The following is a 19,303-nucleotide window of genomic DNA, read 5'->3' as shown; positions in this document are numbered from 1 at the left end:
GTTTTTCTTCTTTCTTCTTCTTCTTCTTCTTCTTCTTCTTCTTCTTCTTCTTCTTCTTCTTCTTCTTCTTCTTCTTCTTCTTCTTCTCCTTCTCCTTCTCCTTCTCCTTCTCCTTCTCCTCCTCCTCCTCCTCCTCCTCCTCCTCCTCCTCCTCCTCCTCCTCTTCCTCCTCCTCCTCCTCCTCCCTCCCTCCCTCCCTCCCTCCCTCTCTCCCTCTCTCTCTTTCTTTCTTTCTGACAGGATCTTTCTGTATAGTCCTGGCTGTTTTGGAACTCACTATGTGGACCAGACTGGCCTCAAACTCACAGATATCCACCTTCCTCTGCCTTTCAAGTGCTGGGACTAAGGGTGTGTACCATAACACCTGGCTATTTGTATTAGTCTTTTTTTTTTTTTTTTTTTAAAAAAAGATTAATATACAAAGTAATGGAACTTCACTGTGGGCTCCTCATACATACTTTTTTGAATATTTTATTTATTCTTGGACAATTTCTTACCTGTGTACTATGTATCTTGATAGTATCAGCTTAGCTGGCCCTTCCCCCTCTCTTGGACCTTCCCATCTTCTTCATCTCCTCCTCCTCTTTTTCTTTTGATCAATAACTCATTGAACCAGTTATTGCTGCTTGCATTCAAATAGATGTGAGACCACTCACCAGAATATGGACAATCTACCAGAGTCACAACCCCAAAGAAATATGACCCTCCCAATAGCTCTTTTGCTAACAATGGGGCCTCATGAGTTCTTCTCCCACTTGGTGTAGGAGGTCCTTCTGTTTATGTTTTGCTTTCATTGGTTAATGAATAGAGAAACTGCCTTGGCCTTTTGATAGGGCAGAACTTAGGTAGGTGTGGAAAACAAAACTGAATGTTGGGAGGAAGAAAGCAGAGTCAGAGAGACACCATAATCCACCAGAATCAGACATGCCAAATCTTTTCTGGTAAGCTACTGCCGTCTGGCGATACATTGATTAATAGAAATGGGCTAAATCAAGGTGTAAGAGTTAGCCAATAAGATGTTAGAGCTAATAGGCCAAGCAGTGATTTAATGAACACAGTTTCTGTGTGGTTATTTTGGTTCTAAGCTAGCTGGGTGACTGGGACGAATAAGTGGCCCTCTACCTTATAACACCCATTCATGCCTGAATGTTGGCTGGCTTGAGCTTGTGCAGGTCTTATGCATATGAGATAAAAAAACAGGATATTTCTCTTTCTAGAATACTTCACTAAGATATAATTTCCCGGTCCATCTATTTTCTGTGCATGTCATGATTTCATTTTCCTTTATGTCTCAATAAAATTTAATTGCGTATATATGTCACATTTTCATTATCTGGTCATCTTTTATGGATATTTCAGTAGTTTGAATGTACTTTGCTCCCATAAGCTCATAGGGAGTGACACTATTAGGAGGTGTGGCTTTGTTAGAGTAGGTATGGCCTTGCCAGAGGAAGGCCACTGTGAGGGTGGGTTTTGAGGTCTCATACGTGCTCAAGCCACACGGTGTCTCAGTTCACTATGGATCAAAGATATAGAATTCTTAGCTCCATCTCTAGCACCATGTCTGCCTGCACACCAACATGTCTCACCATGATGATAATGGATTGAACATCTAAACTGTAAGCCATCCAGTTAAATGTTTTCCTTTATAAGAGTTGCCATGGTCATGGTGTCTCTTAACAATGGAAAACCTGAGACAGAACTTGGTACCAGGACCTGGGGTGTTGCTGTGATGGGCCTGACCATGTTTTTGTTTGGAGGAATTTGGACTTTGGTACTTTGGATTTAGAAAACAGTGGAAAACTTTAAGCACTGCTTAATGGGCCATACTAGTAGGAACATGGAAGATGGTTCTGAGAATGATTTGAACTTTTGGGGACTGGCTCAAGAGGTTTCAGAGGAGAATATTTTAGTATGTTGCCAAGAGATCATTCTTGTGATAGTTTGATGAAGACAGTGGCCACTTTTTGTCCTTGTCTGAAGAGTCTGCCTAAGGTCAAATAAAGAGTTTTGGATTAATTCTGCCGGCAGAGGAACTCTCAAAATATCCTAGTATAGACTCTGTCATGTGGTTATTAGTGTTAAGTCTAATGAAGATTTATAATGAAAAGGAGCAAGCTGAGGTGAAAAGGAGCACCAGGAAGGGGAATGAAACCAAATCTTGTGTTCAAGGAGATAAACAGATTAAGAAATGGACTAAAGGGAGTGATGATCCCAGGACAAGATTTCACCCAGCTAAGTTTCCACCCTGTGAAAAAGAATTAAAGAAAAGCTCAGAGGCAGGTGTGGTGTTATACTCCTTTAATCCCAACACTTGGAAGGTAGAGGCTGGCAGATCTCTCAGTTTGAGGCCAGCCTGGTCTACAGAGCAAGTTCAAGAACAGCCAAACTTAGGCAGTGAAGGTAACCATCAAAACTAGAGAGCTGGTGAAGATGTAATTGGACAAGGGGAGCATGTTCAAGCCCCAGCAAGCAAGAGATGGTGGTAGCTTTGACCACATTGTTCTGGCTTTAGAGTTAAGAAATAAAAGAAAGGGGTTACGGAATTTGCCCCTATGACTAAGGGAAGCCACCGAGGCCAGGAATGTGTTGGGTGTCCATGGAGGTCTAGACAGGTTATTTTGTGAAGCTGTGAAGTTGAAGCCTGGATTGCCTTGGAAACTCCAAAATGTTGTAGATGCCAGAGCTGTGGGGTACCTGCCAAGGAAAACTGCTAACAGTGAGTGAAAACAGTCCAAGAGAAAGAAGTATGTTGCAGTCAATAAAGCTGAATCAGGTTGGAGACTGGAAGAGCGTCTTGATATAATATATAGAGATGCAGAGTATAGAGTTTGCCTACATGGGTTTTGGTCTTGCTTTGGTCCAGTATTTCCTCTCTGTGCCCTCTTCCCTACATTTTAAGATGTTAATATATATCCTGTGCCATTATAAGTTAGAAATAGGTGATCTGTTTTTGATTTTAATCTTAAATAAAATGATGGTTAAGAGATTGCATGAATCTCAGAAGAGACTTTGAACTTTGTACTTAAAACATTTTTGAGACTATGATAAACTATAGGGGCTTTTGAAGTTGAGCTAAATGCATTTTGCATTATTGTATTGTTACAAAGTTTATGAGGCCCAGGGAGTGGATTGTAATAGTTTGAATGAAATTGGTCTCCATACACTCATAGGGATCGGCACTATTAGGAGGTGTGGCTGTTGGGAATCTCTGTTCTGGTCTCCTTCCATTCCAGACCCTGCCCCTCAGAAAGCCCACCAAGGGTCAGCTCTTCCCCAGAGCTGCTCAAGACACACCTACTGGATACTTAAAATCTGGTTGCTAGGCCTACCATGTGATTTCTCTCCTGCCTTTTCAAGAGTTACCCGGGAGTTGCTTTGCTCTGCTAATTAAGTCTGATCTTATTAATTTGGTTTGGTTTGGCTTATTGCATCAGCAGAGGATACCCAAAAAGCAGGATCCAATACTTATTAGAGACTTTGTTGGAGTTAGTGTGTCGTTGTTGGAGGAAGTGTGTCGCTGTGGGGGTGGACTTTGAGTTCTTATATATGCTCAAGCCACGCCATGTTTCAGTTTATTTCCTATTGCCTATGGATCAAAGATATAGAACTCTTAGCTCCATTTCCAACACCATGTCTGCCTGCATACCACCATGTCCCACCATGATGATAATGGACTAAACCTCTGAACTGTTAGCCCTATTGAAATGTTTTCTTTTATAAGAGTTTTCATGGTCATGGTGCCTCTTCAAAGCAGTAAGTGAGTAGTACATCAGTAAACATAGATGTGTAAGTATCTCTGTAGTAGGACTCAATAATCCTTTGTGCATATTCCTAGGAGTAGTATAGTTTGACCATATGTTAGTTTCATTTTTAGTTTTTGGAAAGACATAAATACTGATTTTCATAATGACTGCACAAGTCTACATTTTGCCAGTAGTAAATATGGGTTTCTATTTTCCTATGTCCTCAGCACCATTTGTTGCCTCTTGTTTTCTTGGTGATAGTTATTCTAACTGGGATAAAATGCAGTCTTAAAGAGTTTTAGTTTGTATTTCTATAATGCATAAAGCTGTAAAGTAAAGCACTTTTCAAATATCTGTTGGCCACACATTTTCTTCTTTTGAGAACTATCTTTTTGGTTCATTCGTCCATTTATTGATCAGAAGATTTAGTTTTGGTGCTTGATTTTTGTAGTTTTTAAAAAATACATATCTAGATATTACATTAACTCCTTTTCTGAGATATAATGGAAAAATATTTTTCTCCTGTTCTGTAGCCAGGCCCTTCACTCTAGATGGCTTCATTTAATATGAAGAAGCCTTTAGATTTCATGTAATCCCTTTTGTCACGTTGTTTATTTCCCACTATTGTGCATTCCAGAATTTAAAATAAAACCAATATATCTTGAAGTCATTTCCCTAGATTTTCTTCCAAAAGTTTCAGCATTTCAGGTTTTATAATAAGCTATTTTTAAATTTTGAATATCTATAATATACTATATATATATATTCAGTATGCATAGTGGAGGTTTAACTTCATTCTTCTGTATATAGAGATCTGGTTTTCCTAACACTCGTTTGTTGAAGAAACTATCTTCCCTCTCCAACTCCAATGTATGCTTTTAACACCCTTGTCAAAACTTAGGTGGCCATAGCTGTGTGGGTTTATTTCTGCATTTTCTTTCTTTTCCAGTAGTTCTTGGTTAACTTGAGATCAGTTGTTGTTAAATTCCGTTTTTTTTATTTTTATTTTAGAAATGCTGTGTCTTTTTGAGGTCATTGTTGTTCTCTATGAGTCTAGGCTTTTTAAAATATAATTCAGTGAGGAATTTCATTTATATTTTGATGGGGATTGAATTGAATCTTTAGAATTCTTTTAGTAATTTTTTTCATGGTATTGAGTCAGTCTCTAAGCATGACATGCCTTTATTTTCTAGTGACTGTATCAATATCATTATTAAATGTTTTAAGGTTTTCATTGTAGAGGTTTTTAAAATCTTACAATGAGGTTTATTCTGACCTTTAATAAAGATTTATCTTTTTATTTATGTTTGTGTGCCTATGTATGTGTACATGCCTATGTGCTCATAGAACCTAGAGGAGGACATCAGATTCCCTCAAGCTAAAATTATAGGAGGTTATAAGTCCCTTGACATGAAGAGAACCAAACTTCATTTATCTGCAAAAGCACTCTTAAGTAAGGAGTCTTTGCTCTAGTCCCCTTATTTTTTTATAAAGCTATTGAAATGAATTATCTTTCCTAATTTCTTTATTGGCCACTTTATTATTGATATATAGAAAAACTACTGATTTTGATGTTGCTTTTTGTCTTCTTATGCTATGAGTTTTCTGGTGGTGTCCATAGCATCCCTTAAGTATTAGATTATGCCATCTACAGATGGAATGATTTAACCTCTTCCTGTCCTTCTTATATCCCTTTTATTTTTTCTGTTATTTCTCTAACTAAAGTTCTGAGCATTACATTAAGAGTGGACCACTTTGTGTTATTTCACATTTTGGAGGAAATGCTCTCAGTTTCTTCATTTAGTATAATGTTAGCTTATAGGCTTTTCAAATGTAGCCATTATTATATTGAGGTATTTCCTTCTAGTCCCATTTTTGAGGATTTTATCATGAAATGGTACTGGAATTTTGTCAAAAGACTTTATCTTTTTTTTGTTTTTGTTTTTTTAAAATATTTTATGGTTTATTTAACTTTTATTTTTTATGTGCATTGGTACAAAGGTGTTAGATCCCCTGCAACTGGATCTTCAGACAGTTGTGAGCTGCCATGTGGGTGCTGGGAATTGAACCCAGGTCCTCTGGAAGAGCAGTCAGTACTCTTAACCACTGAGCCATCTCTCCAGCCCCCTTGTTTTTTGTTTTTTGAGACAGGATTTCTCTGTAGCTTTGGAGCCTGTCCTGGAACTTGCTCTTGTAGACCAGGCTGACCTAGAACTCATAGAGATCCGCCTCTGCCTCCGGAGTGCCGGAATTAAAGGCACACACCACCACTGCCCAGCTTTAGCTTTTCTGTGTCTATTGAGATGATTATGTTATTTCTGTCCTTAAGTCTTTTTTGTATGGTGTAATTCATTTGTTACTTCACATATGTCGAACCCAACCTTGCTTCTCAGAGATGAAGCCAGCTTGACAGTGATGTAAGATATTATGTTCTTAAATTTGCTTTGTGAATATTTTGTTGAGAATTTTTAAATCTATGTTCATTAAAGATACTGGGTATTTAGTTTTTTGTTATCTAGACAAAAATAGATATCAGAGAAGGTTCCCTAGGCCACATAGATGAATGTGTATTTTTTATGTTAGATGTGGTAAATAATATCTATTGATTGTATGATTATTTAATGCTGATGTTTCTTTACTGTTTTGAGTTGCAAGGATCTACCTAACGCTCAGAGTAAGGCAGTGAAGCCTTCCACTGTCTTATAATGTGCTTTAGTGTTTATTTTATGCTATTGGGAAACCCTTACATTTATTGGAATTTTTCACAATCATTATAACATCCTGATGAATTCTTCTTTTTATTAATACGTAGTTGCCTTTATTTTTTCTACCTAGCTTTTCTTGAATAATAAATATCATATATGTGAGCTTCATTTAGTTATTTCTGCATGTAGTTCTGTAGTGTAAGTCTTTATATTCTCTCATGTTTAATATTCCTCGTCACTGTACAGATTATCTTTTATTATGAGCCATTATATAAAATGAATTACTATAGTTAAGTTGCTGATGGCCTTATATGTTATTGATGGACTTTATAATTTATTATACTCTGGGTTAAAGGATGAGAGTATTTAGGCCATTCATGTTTTATTTGAAGCGATTTTATTAGGATAAAATGAAATGATTCGAAAACTGAAGTGGCTTTTTAAACATAATATATTTTTGTGTTGGTAAGGATACCTGTCACCAAACCTGACCACCTGAATTCAAGCCACATAGCAGAAGGAGAGAAGGGACTCCCACAAGTTGTCCTCTGGCCTCCATGCATGTTATGCATGCACACACACATACATAGTTATTTAAAATATAATTTAAAAATAAAAATGTATTTCTTACTAAATGAAAATAGTTTTAAAAGGAGTACAAGAAGAACTATTTATAAAATCTTCCAAGCTGATGCATTCTTAAATGAACCTAAATTTTAGTGAATGTATTAAAATTGTTTCTGTAACTCAATGCTGAATAATTCTAAGTTATTGATAAGATATTGATGTAAATTTTGAACACAAATGACCTGTAAATAATACTGTAGCTTGTGGGTCACTTGATAGGCTATTCCTACTTTGTAAGTATTGAACATTTTATTTATGAAGTGTTTATGGCTGTAGTTTTCTTGTGAGGATACAATCTAGTTATATATGGTCATCAAATCCCAACCTAATGCTCTTCCTTCAATTCTGTATTCTTCATGGGCAAAGTGGTTGTTTTAATAGACTATTTACTACATTTCCATTCTCTTTCTTTTTTAATTACAATTTATGTTTTGTTAACTGAACTTTTTGTTTGTTTTACAGGGGATTTTTCCTGCAAATTACATTCATTTGAAGAAGGCAATTGTCAGTAATAGGGGGTGAGTAATTAGCCTAAATGTTAATTTATAATTATTAGAGGTTGCAGCAGAAGTGTGACTTGGTTCATAGTTTAAAAATTACTATTGACAGGATTTTATTTTTAAAATCTGTTTCTATATAATTCTAATATAAATTCTAATAATTCTATATAAAAATAAATCTTCATTTATTATTATATAGAATCCCAAATTCTATTTTTTAACCATATTCTGGATAAATACCTTTAACTAAATTTTATCAGAGCAGTTTAATATATTGTCTTTTATAAATACATTAGGTAAGATTTTGAGAATTAATTATTTATAGACTAGGTATTAGAGATGAATTTGTCATTTCACTGTTCATCTCAAAGTGAAGGAAACTTAAAATCTTCATAAGTAGAGATTTAAAAATTTAAGGTATACCTTGTGGACAAAAAACATTATTCTGCCAAATGAACACATTAAGCACACATTTGAAAAAGAAAAATTTTTGTTTTTGTTTGTTTTTGAGACAATATCTCTCTATGTCACTGGCCTGGAATTTGCTATGTAAACCAGGGTAGTCTCAACCCACAGGACCTGCCTGTTTTTGCCTCAGAGTGCTGGAATTAAATACATGCATTACCACAGTTAAGTGTTTTTATGGAATTCCTGAATGTATGAATGAGTGGCACTCTGATTCTTGTGCTGTATCTTGGACTCATTTTCTTCTGTTTGTGTTGTCCAGATCTGATGTGTTTTGTTTTATCTTATTATATCTTGTTTTACTATATTTTATTTTATTGTTTTCCACGAAAAGCCTGTTTGTACTGGGCGGTGGGGGCACAGGCCTTTAATCCCAGCATTCAGGAGTTAGGGTCCAGCAGATCTATGGGAGTTCAAGGCCAGCCTAGTCTACAGCCCAAGTTCCAGGACAGGCTCCAAAGTTACAGAAGAGCCTTGTCTCAAAAAACAAACAAATGAAAGCCTGTTTGTTTTTGAATGAAAGGGTATGAATCTGGATGGGAGGGAGGTGGTGAAGAATTGGGAAGAGTACAAGGAAGAAAAAACTGTAATCAGAATGTGAGAAAAAAAAACATCTATTTTAAAAAAATAAAATAAATTTGAATGGAATCTTAAAAGACATTTATATAATAACAACAAAAGAAAAAATTAATCTTCACAGAAAAGGGATGAGAAATAAACATAGCAAATGCTAACACTGGTTGTTGTACATGTTGAGAGTGTTTTTTAAGGTATCTGTTGTTGTCATGTCCTCTTACAAAGTTATTTAATTTTTAAAAATTCAATTTAAATTATAAAATTTGGTTAGTATTTGCTTCTTAACTAAGAAAGATTTGAACTGGAGAGTGCGTAGGCATTGGAGTCCGCAGTCATGGAGACATAGATACATTGTGAACGTGTGACGTGGAAGCTGATGCAGGAAATTATTTGTGCTCTTGTATAAAGGGTGAAAAACAAAAGAGGAAATACTGATATCAACCAAATAATAATAACAGCAGCTATTAGTCTACTCAAATGGCTGAGATAAGTACAATAGGATGGGGATACTGGATCCTAGGAACTGTAGGGAATGGGTCTTGAGACATTGGAGCTCAATGAGAAAGGGAGGTAATGGGGCTGCTGGTGGTGTTTATGAGTAATGTGGCAATAGGACAGACTGTCAGTGCCAAGGACAACTGGGTGCTAAACCTAATTTTCATTGGTAGAGAATTATTTATAGGAACAGCAAGAAACATATTTTTTCCTTTATCTCTCTAATGTCTGCAACTGGCAAAGGGGGTTGTGTATCAAAGTTCATGTACTCAGCCTTAAGATTAGTGCTCAGGAAGTTAGGCTTGGAAGTAGTAATTATTAGTAAGTTACTGGACTGACTTCCAAGGTAAAATTCGTTATTGGGGAATTATAAGAATTACAATATTGTATAAATATACTATTAAAATAATTCTTTATCGCCCCCTCCATTTTTCTTTGTGTATTGGGAAGTAAACCCAGATCCTAGGGTGTGATAAATATTGTACCATTGAGCTACATCCAGAGTCTGTGTCATAGTTTTTATTCTTCCCTCTTTTTAATGAAGTGAACATACACTAGTATGTATGTGTGTAAACTTGAAAATCCTAATTTACACAACTGTTACAAGACATAACCTGACACTTCAAACTTTTAAGTAAAGACTATCAAAATATAAACACTATTTAAAAGTTATATAAGGACAAGGTGTGTCTAGACTTACAATGGGTAAAGTATAGATCTTAGAAGTTACAAAAATATATTTTCCAAGTTCAAATGGTCTGTTGCAAAACATAAAATTGTTATTCTTGATCTATAGCATTATAATTTATAACAGAGCTGAGATTGTGCAGAAGGACCATGGGAGTGAGTTATGGAAGGACTTACAAAGAATATGTAGTGACAGAAATAGAGTGTCTCAGAGTAGACTAGCAAGACTATCCTCATGATAAGTGACCTACCTTGAGTTCAGGAACCTTGTGTCTTATTCTTAATAACTGTGAAGGCTTGGGAGTCAACTTGGCTGCGGAAAAATCCACACCTGAATTCTGTTTGCTTAGGGAAAGCAGAAGGGCTGTTTGCTAGAAACAGTCATATTTGTTAGATATACTCTTTCTCTGTGGGAGCATAGCACAAAGGTCTTTGGATATAAATCATAGAAAGCTACATAGAATTAACTGTTGTATCTAGACATCTAGCAGGGTCATTATAAAGAATAGAAGTTATAAAACCGAGATAAAGTATGGAAAAAACACTGCCTGCAGGCACTGGAGAACAGCTGACATAGACAGGATCTTTAAAGGTTCCTTTGCTTTTTTATTTTTTTGAGATGGGGTCTCTCTAGCCCTGGCTGGCTCTGTTTTCTTCTGGCAAGGATCTCTAAAGGTGATGGTCCACAAAGGAACAGATGTACATGGGAAGAACTTTATGTTTATTTTGGCTTTTTTTCCTCAGAAATTTTCATTTTGTCATCATGTGGTGGAACAGAGCCCAGGAAGACAATGGTAGGCTGTTTTTGTTTTTTGTTTTTTCCTGCATCAGCAAGATGGTGGATAACTTTGGCAGCACAATAGTAAAATTTGGACAATGCAAAGATAAGCATGGTTGCTGTGCAAGGATGACACACAAATTCATGAAGTGTTCATATTTTAAAAGAGATAAAAGCTTGAAAATAAACCCCATCTCTCATCCTTTGCAGAAACATTGATTTAACAATCATGTACACATCAATAGATTTTCATGAGTAATACATAATCCAGTAAAATGATGCAGATCCCCATACAGTACAAAACAGGAAATAGCCACTCAGCCCAGTGGTAGGGGTGCACACCTTTAATCTTAGTACTCGGGAGGCAGAGGCAGACAGATCTCTGTGAGTTCGAGGCCAGCCTACTCTACAAGAGTTAGTTCCAGGACAGGCTCCAAAGCTAAAGAGAAACCCTGTTTCGAAAAATCAAAAAACAAACAAACAAACCAAGAAAAAAACAACAACAACAGAAACCCAGTTCTTACCTATTAATCTGTTTATTGATATTCAGGTATTTTCCATTTATCAGGGACTATGAAGGTTGTATTCTATGGCAATATTTCATTAAGAAGAAATAATAAGTAAGAAGGAACTATAGAAAAGTACTTACTTATATGACAACCAAACAAATTCATTAATTAAACTAAATTGCAAATTAGTTAAAAGAAAAAAACCCAAAATATTCTCATAATAAAATTTTGCCTCAAAGATACAAAAGGAACTTAGAAAAAATTTCCAAAATTTCTGTATTTATTTAACTTTTGGTGTATGTCAAGATTTTAATGTTGCCATATAATCTCAAACACTTTAATTTTTATTCAAACTGTCTAAGCATATGTAAATAGTGAACTTTTCAAAATAAATATATCTGATATTTTGATTAAAAAAAGAGAACAGTCTCATTTTTCTGAATCACCCTTTTCTCCATAATAGCTAAGACAGAATTTGCATCAGTTGATCTGTTCCACTAAAGCAACGTAAAATGAGTGGAATAAACTAAATATCTTTAGTATTTCTGGGCACTGCCCAAGAGACATATTTTAACCCATTTTACTGCAACTGCTGAAGTTACTTGCATAGTTTAAACTTTCAGAGGCAACTTAAAAAAAAGGAGTGGCAGCATACTGAAGTTTGCACAGCTCTATAAGACTAAGAATCGTGCAAAATCAAGACTTCTTTTCAGATGGGGTAAAGAGCAGTGTAACAGGCATCTAGTGTCCCACCCTTGCATTATACTATTTTAGAAGAAAGGCATGGGCAGTTCCCAGTGATCAGTATAGGTCTGCAAGTTTGAGGAAGGATATATAATCAGAGTTTTTTTCTCAAAGTGGGGGAGAAGAGCAGAGTATATATCTTGTGCCTTGGTCTTTTCAATACACTGCCCTAAGGAAAAGAGATGATGATTTACAGTGGCTATTTATGGGTATGAACAATTAGAAGGAGACTCTTAGGAAGAATGGGGGAATAATACATACCCATAGAAAAGTTTTGAGAGGTTCCCAGATTGTCGGATGGATTGATTAGTGAGAGCCTTTCTCTGTTTAAGCCAGTCCATAAACACCAAGGGAGGCAGTGCTTTTTTTCATTTTGCTAATAGAAAAAGTCAAATTTAAAAGGAACATGAAGAGTCAGGTAATAAGGCATCTTATAACTGATGCTAAAAAATGAAATTCTGTAAATTACCTGATAACAAATCTAAAATAATGTCTTAAAAACAGTGAAATATAAGAAAATAGATACAGATAAGTTAAAGTATGTCTCAACAGCATAATCAACAAGTAAATAGAAACCACAAGGTGTAGATGGAAAATTTTTGTCCTGCTTGGTGCCACAGCTGCTCAGTCCCAAATAAACACACAGAGGCTTATATTAATTACAAACTATTTGGATTATTGCATAGGCTTATTATTAACTAGCTCTTAGAACTTAAATTAACCAATAATTCTTATCTATGTTTAGCGACGCATCTTGGTACCTTTTTTCAGTAAGGCATTCTCAATCTTACTTCTTCTGAGTCTGGCTGGTGACTGTGTCTCTGTCTTTCTTCTTCCCGGAATTCTTGTAGTCTTGTTGCCCCACCTATACTTCCTGCCTGGCTACTGGCCAGTCAGCATTTTATTAAACCAATATGAGTGACAAATCTTTACAATGTCTAAGGACATTATCCCACAGCAACAAGGGAAAAGTAAAAGGGAACCTAACACAAATTCTGGACTTAACACAAATATCACCTGAATTGAAATATTCAATAGAATAACATTCTTGATATAGTAAGAGAAATAATTGGTGAATTCAGAGGTAGATCACCTGAAATGATCCATGCATGGTACAAAGAGCGTAAGAGAAGAGAGCCTTTGAAGTTTTGGGGACATTATATTGCTATCTGGAATTACCAGAAAGAGAAGTGAGAGAGATGGACAAGAATTTGAAAGAAATAATGACTGAAGACTTTCCAAATCTAAGGAGGGAAATGGACATCAATTATTAGAGCCCAAAGCACACTGTTGAGAAAAATTAAAAATGCATGTTATAACCTGATTGTCACAAGTCATACACAAACATTTTGAAAGCAACAAAAGAAAAAAGAACTTGTATACAAAGAAGCTTTATATAATATGGCAGATTTCTCAGTAGAGACTTTTCAGAACAGAAGGGAATGGAATGATGAGTTCCATATACCAATAGGAACAAACTCCTTAGCAAAAATATTGTGTCCAGTAAAATGACTCTTGATGTGGGAGTGTCATATATCAATCTGTCGATTTCATTGGTTAATTAATAAAGAAACTGCTTGGCCTGATAGGTTAGAACATAGGTGGGTGGAGTAAACAGAACAGAATGCTGGGAGGAAGAGGAAATGAGGCAGTCCTCATGCCTCTCCTCTCCAGGGCAGATGCGATAAAGCAAAGCCGCCAGGCCAGATGTGCTGAATCTTTCCCGGTAAGACTGGTGCTACACAGATTACTAAATATAGTTAGGCAAAATGTGAGAATTAGCCATTAAGAGGCTAGAACTAATGAGTCAAGCAGTGTTTAAATGAATACAATTTGTGTGTTGTTATTTCGGGTGTAATGCTAGTTGTGCGGGGAGCCGGGCGGGATGAAAAGCAGGCCTGCTCCCCTCACTCAACAGACCCTTTAAAGATAGAGAGAAATATTTTCCCATACAAATAGTAGCAGAGGTAATTTATCACAAGTAGGCTTGCCTAGCAAGAAATACAAGGGAAGAATTCTTTAAGTTGTAGCAAAAAAAGGTGCTTGCTATATGGCAGAAAAGAAAATGAAAATATAGAATTCATGGGTAAAGCCAAAGATATAAATATGATGACATGAATATTATCAAGGTAGTATATAAATCACTTGTAGTTTTAATATAAAATTAAAAGACAATTATTAAGAGTAATTATAGTTGCAGAATCAGTGAATACATGCTGATTGATGCTAGTTGTGATGTCAATGAAAAAATTGGGGAAGCAATTTTAGAATTTTTCTATGCAATTAAAACTATAAACTTACAGACTGAGGAAAAGGCTCATCAGATAGCATGAGAATCCCTGGCTTCAAATCCCTGGCACCTATATAAAAAGCTGGCATGGTTATATTCACCTATAAGCCCTATGCTGCCTGGGATAGACAGGAGGATCTCTGGAGCCTGGTAATCTTTTTTTTTTTTTTTTTTTTTTTTTTTTTTTGGTTTTGGTTTTGGTTTTTCGAGACAGGGTTTCTCTGTGGTTTTGGAGCCTGTCCTGGAACTAGCTCTTGTAGACCAGGCTGGTCTCGAACTCACAGAGATCCGCCTGCCTCTGCCTCCCGAGTGCTGGGATTAAAGGCGTGTGCCACCACCGCCCGGCTGGAGCCTGGTAATCTTATAGAAACCTTGACTTAAGAGAAAAAGGTGGAGCTTGATAGAGGAGGACACTTGGGGTCTTCTTCTGGCCTTCATAAGTGCTCATTACTCCCCCCACATATGTATATGATCTATTCTCTTTCACACACACACGCACATCATATCAACTTAGCATAGATTTATAAGATGCCTTATGTAAGTGTCATGGAAACCACAAAGAAAATATGTATAGAAATTTAGAATTGGTCTAGGCTAAATATAACTTTGTAGTAAAGTGGCTTCTTGGCATGCAAAAATCACTTGTTCAGTCCCCACCACTGGAAAATATCGGAGAAAAAGATAGAGGAAGATTATAATAGTTTTGGAGGACACTACTCTGGCTTAGATGCAGATGTTCATCAGGGTGATAGAAAGTGTTAAGGTGCTGTGTCAGTTTTGTCATTTGAGCTGATGAAATTTTCTTTTTCTTTTCTTTTACTTATTCTTCTCTCTCTCTCTCTCTCTCTCTCTCTCTCTCTCTCTCTCTCTCTCTCTCTTTCTTTCTTTCTTTCTTTCTTTCTTTTTTTGAGACAGGGTTTCTCCATGTAACAGCCTAACTGTTAACTGTTCTGGAATTTGCTTTGTAGACCAGACTAGCCTCACACTCTCAGACATCCACCTGCCTGTGCCTTCTGAGTGCTGGGATTAAAGGTGTTTGCCACCACTCCTGGCTAATTTCCCAATAGCGTGCACATGCACACATATTATAGATAAAAAGAATATGTGACTATTTCAACTAAGGATGTAGTCGCCATTCAGGGAAATGTGCAGTTTGGAAAGGGATATGTTTTTAAGAAGATATAACATACTGCAGTCTTGAATATATTAAATTTGAAGAGTTACATATTTAAATGGAGTTGTAAATTAGACCTTTGTCTGTCTGGGTGTGAAGTTGTGTAAAGTTAGAAGTCACTAGTTTTCTGTTCATTTAAAGCTAAGGATCTAGTTGAAATCAAAGAGTTAATGTATCTAGAGAGGAAGTGAAGAGAGATTCTAGCATTTCAATTCCATACTCAGAGTGATATGAACAGCAGAAATTGAAGTCAACGGGTTATTGAAAAATTTAAAAGAATATACAAAATTGGGGGTCGGGGAGATAAGGGTAAATTTGGGAGTTAAAGGGTATATGTGTGTGTATATATATATACACATGCTAAATGTTTCAATAGTTATCCTATCCTAAGGTACCTAAGTCTTGTATTAGAAATGGCTTGACTAAGTCAAGAGAGGAAAATAACTATGACTATCAACCCCATCAAAGACCTGAGAAGGGAAATAATATTACTTGTGCAAACAGGAAGCACAATCAAGCAACTTCTAAAAGGTGCAATAAATGACAGAGACAATTGGCTACCTGGGCAATCACCAAAAGCCTCATTTTCAATTTTGGGGCAATCAACTCTGGCTAAGTCCTATAGTAATTGACAGACCATTTTCAGAGGCAGGAAAAATTTCAAAACCATTTTACCCTGTTTTGGCAAGGTTTGGCAGTTCTTTTCTTGTATCCTGCTTGTCCAGTCTAGACATCATGCATTTTGTCAGTGGTTGAGGCAGGGGCAGTTTTTTGCCCAAAGGCCAGTTTTGTTAAGAAGAAAACAAGCTCCAAGTGGAGCATCTTCAGTGCCCAATATTCTTTCAGCAGTAGATTGGTGCTGCCAGAAACAATCGTGTCTCATGTCAACAGAATCCAAAGTTAATTGAATGCTCTATTCTACAGTTTTTTGAAGTTGTTGAAGATTATCTATCTATGCAGTATATAGTCTCTATGCATTTAAAGAACCTTATTAGTCTAACCATAATTATGACAAACATGGATGACTATTGACCTATAATTTTTAATATCTGTATAGCTTAAAGACTAAGGCTTCATATTAAAATATTAAATAATCTTTTAATAACTGTGCAGCAAATGAGGACAATGACCTCAAAATGTAAACAGTTATAAGTATCTTGATCAGAGGTAGAAATATATAGTGCAATATAATAAATATATCCCCAAATTGCATCAATATACAAATATCTTTTTTGATATTTTGATCAGAGGTAGAAACATCTATACAATATGACAAAATAATTTTGCATAGGTGCACAAATATTTTAAGCAGAAATAGGATTATATTCAATATAACAAATATAATTTAAATTTGTTTCAATATTCAAGAATCTATACCAATGTAAATTGTCTATAAATAAATTATAGCTCACAAGTATTTAGTCAATTACTCACTATTATTATTAGTGTGAGTAAGCTCATACTAATCTACCTATTATCCCATCCAATTCCTTTCTTTTCTTTTTTCAAAAGGAAAGATCCCTGAGCCTATTTAGTTTCTACCCCTATCCCCAACTTTATATTACTCTTTTAATCAACCCCTAATAGATGTCCCTGACCCTGAGGAAAACTTTGTTGGGAGAGAGAACATCATCTTTTAGAATTACTTCCAGCTGTCATGGGGGCAATGTTATTTTCACAGTATCCTGTAAAAACTAAAATGATGGTTAAGTTTCAAGATTACTGTCAGCTATAATTGCAAATCATCTCTGAATAGTTAGTAGGGTTTTTTTTGAAGTTTTTATTTTAACTTCTGGCCAGAACTTTGTAAGAAGGTGCATCATCTTGAACAGCTTGTAACCCAAAACTGATGTTAAAGTGGTGCTATCAGCATCATGATGTCATATCAACTAGGTAGAATCATTGCTGTGGGGCCCTATCTTTTTCCTGGAAACTTTAAAGATTACTGCAGGAAAATTTATTGTTCATTGTGGAAAACTTAAACATTATTCATATAGGCATATATTCAATGAAAGATACTATAGAGACAAAAATAGGAATGGGAGGAAGTAACATTTTTCCTAAATTCTTTCTTCTTTCTGTCCCATACCAGATGGCTCCTGATATGAGACAGAAACTCTTGAAGTTTTCTTTTAGAAACATGCTTGAATTTCTAGAAGGATAGCCATTGTTCAACTCCAAAGGCAGCTTTAATTTTTTAGGTGATTTAGGCTCATTATTATACTGAGAAGTATATGGATGTGTGTGTGTGTGTGTGTGTGTGTGTGTGTGTGTGTGTGTGTGTGTGTGTGTGTTCAGGTAATAAAATTTTACTCTGCAGAGGATTTGGTACCATAAATCAGATCTCTCTTTTCTTGGTTACTCTTTCTGGAAAACTTATCTTTTTTTCTTTAGGCATTTAGATATCCAAGGTCTCTCGACTTTTTGAAGATAAGTACTTTCCTGCAAAGACAAGATCAGAACCCTGCCCCAACCCTTATAAGTTTCCTTACCACCTGTATGATTGTCAGCTCTGTGGATGACTATTATTTCTCTTTCTCAAGAGGTTTCTTTTTATTCAAACTGAATCTTTATTAATTTTGATGGTATCCATAGCTTTTCTTTTCCTGTGGAAACAAGAGTGAAACCCCTTCTCCAACATAGCACATCCCCTGGTTTCCATTCTGAGGTTAATGCATCCATGAAATACACTGACTGATCTAATTCAGAAGTTTTTTTCTATTACCCAATGTCTCTCTGCTACCATTGTTCATTTCTTACTAGCATTAAGAAAATCCAAGGTTAATATAATAAAGCATTATGCAGTCTATTTCTGGGGGTATTTTCCATCCCTTTCTATTTGTGTAACATACCCTTTGTAGTTAGACTTGATCTTTCTATAACTGCCTGACCTGCAGGACTATTTTGTATACCTGTAATATGCTTTATATTATAATAAGCAAGAAATTGTTTCATTTTATTAGAGACATATGCTGGACCATTGTCTGTCTGTATTTGTGTAGGTATACTCATGTTAGACATAACTTTTAGCAAATGCGTGATTACTGAATCAGCCTTTTCCAAGCTCAAAGCAGTTGCCCATTGAAAACTTGAATAGGTGTCAGTGGTGTGCTGTACATATATTAATTTTTTAAATTCTACAAAATGGAACACGTTCATCTGCCAGATTTTATTTCTTTGGTACCCTTTGAGTTACTCCCTGTAGGTAACAGTGTTTGGTTATATAGAGAACAAGTAGAAAATTTCCTTATAATCTTATTAACTTGTTGCCATGTAATAGAAAACTTATTCTTTAAACCTTTGTTATTGACATGATTTTTTAAATGAAATTCTGAGGCCTTCAGCATATTTCCAATTAATAATTGATCAATTTCTGCACTACCTTCTGCTAGAGGACCTGAAAGACGCATATGGGATCAGATGTGTGTTATGTATATGGGACAAAGCCTATTCCTATGTCTTATACCTGGATAAACAATGAAGTCAATTCTGTATCATCTGGTATAAATTCAGAGGTTTCAGTGTGCAAAACAACTCTTTCTGCATATTGAGAATCAGTAACGATATTGAGAGGTTTTTGAAAATCCCTTAGTACCTTGAGAATAACATATAATTATGACTTTTGAACAGAATTATAAGTGCTTTGTTCCACTTCAGCTAAATATTCTGATTTGTAACCTCACTTTCTTGATTTATTTGCATCAGCATAGAATGTGCAGGCTCCAGTTATTGGTGTGTCATGTACAGTGCAGAGAAGGATCTAAGTTACTCTCTTCATAAGGTTAATTTTGTCGCTTTTGAAACAGTTGTTATTAATCTTTCCTAAAAAGTACAAGCTCTTTGTCAGGGTTCATTGAATTCCCATAATTTTTAAATTTCATCATTAGTAAAAGGTACTATAATCTCTGCCCAAGTATCTTTTTGCATTCTAAATTGGCATTTTCAAAAGCCAGAGATTTAATAAGTAGTCATCTAGCTTATGGATTTGTTACTCCTATTTGTTCAGC

The 19,303-nt window shown here is 35.6% G+C and overlaps 1 protein-coding gene and 1 non-coding gene across 6 annotated transcripts in view; both read left to right on the top strand.

Annotated features, from left to right (window-relative positions):
* Nucleotides 1-19,303, top strand: part of Dock3 (dedicator of cytokinesis 3) — a 401,182-nt gene that overhangs the window by 110,653 nt on the left and 271,226 nt on the right. For all 5 annotated transcript variants that reach the window (XM_057766540.1, XM_057766539.1, XM_057766538.1 and 2 more), the window contains exon 4: nt 7,541-7,596. In XM_057766540.1, the coding sequence (XP_057622523.1) occupies nt 7,541-7,596 (56 nt within the window). The remainder of the gene's footprint in view (nt 1-7,540; nt 7,597-19,303) is intronic.
* Nucleotides 10,638-10,743, top strand: LOC130874076 (U6 spliceosomal RNA). The gene has a single exon (XR_009057114.1). It is a non-coding gene; the product is annotated as a U6 spliceosomal RNA (small nuclear RNA).

This window comes from Chionomys nivalis, chromosome 4 (genome assembly GCF_950005125.1).
Source record: "Chionomys nivalis chromosome 4, mChiNiv1.1, whole genome shotgun sequence".
Classification (NCBI taxonomy): domain Eukaryota; kingdom Metazoa; phylum Chordata; class Mammalia; order Rodentia; family Cricetidae; genus Chionomys; species Chionomys nivalis.
This window is presented reverse-complemented; position numbering and strand designations above follow the sequence as displayed.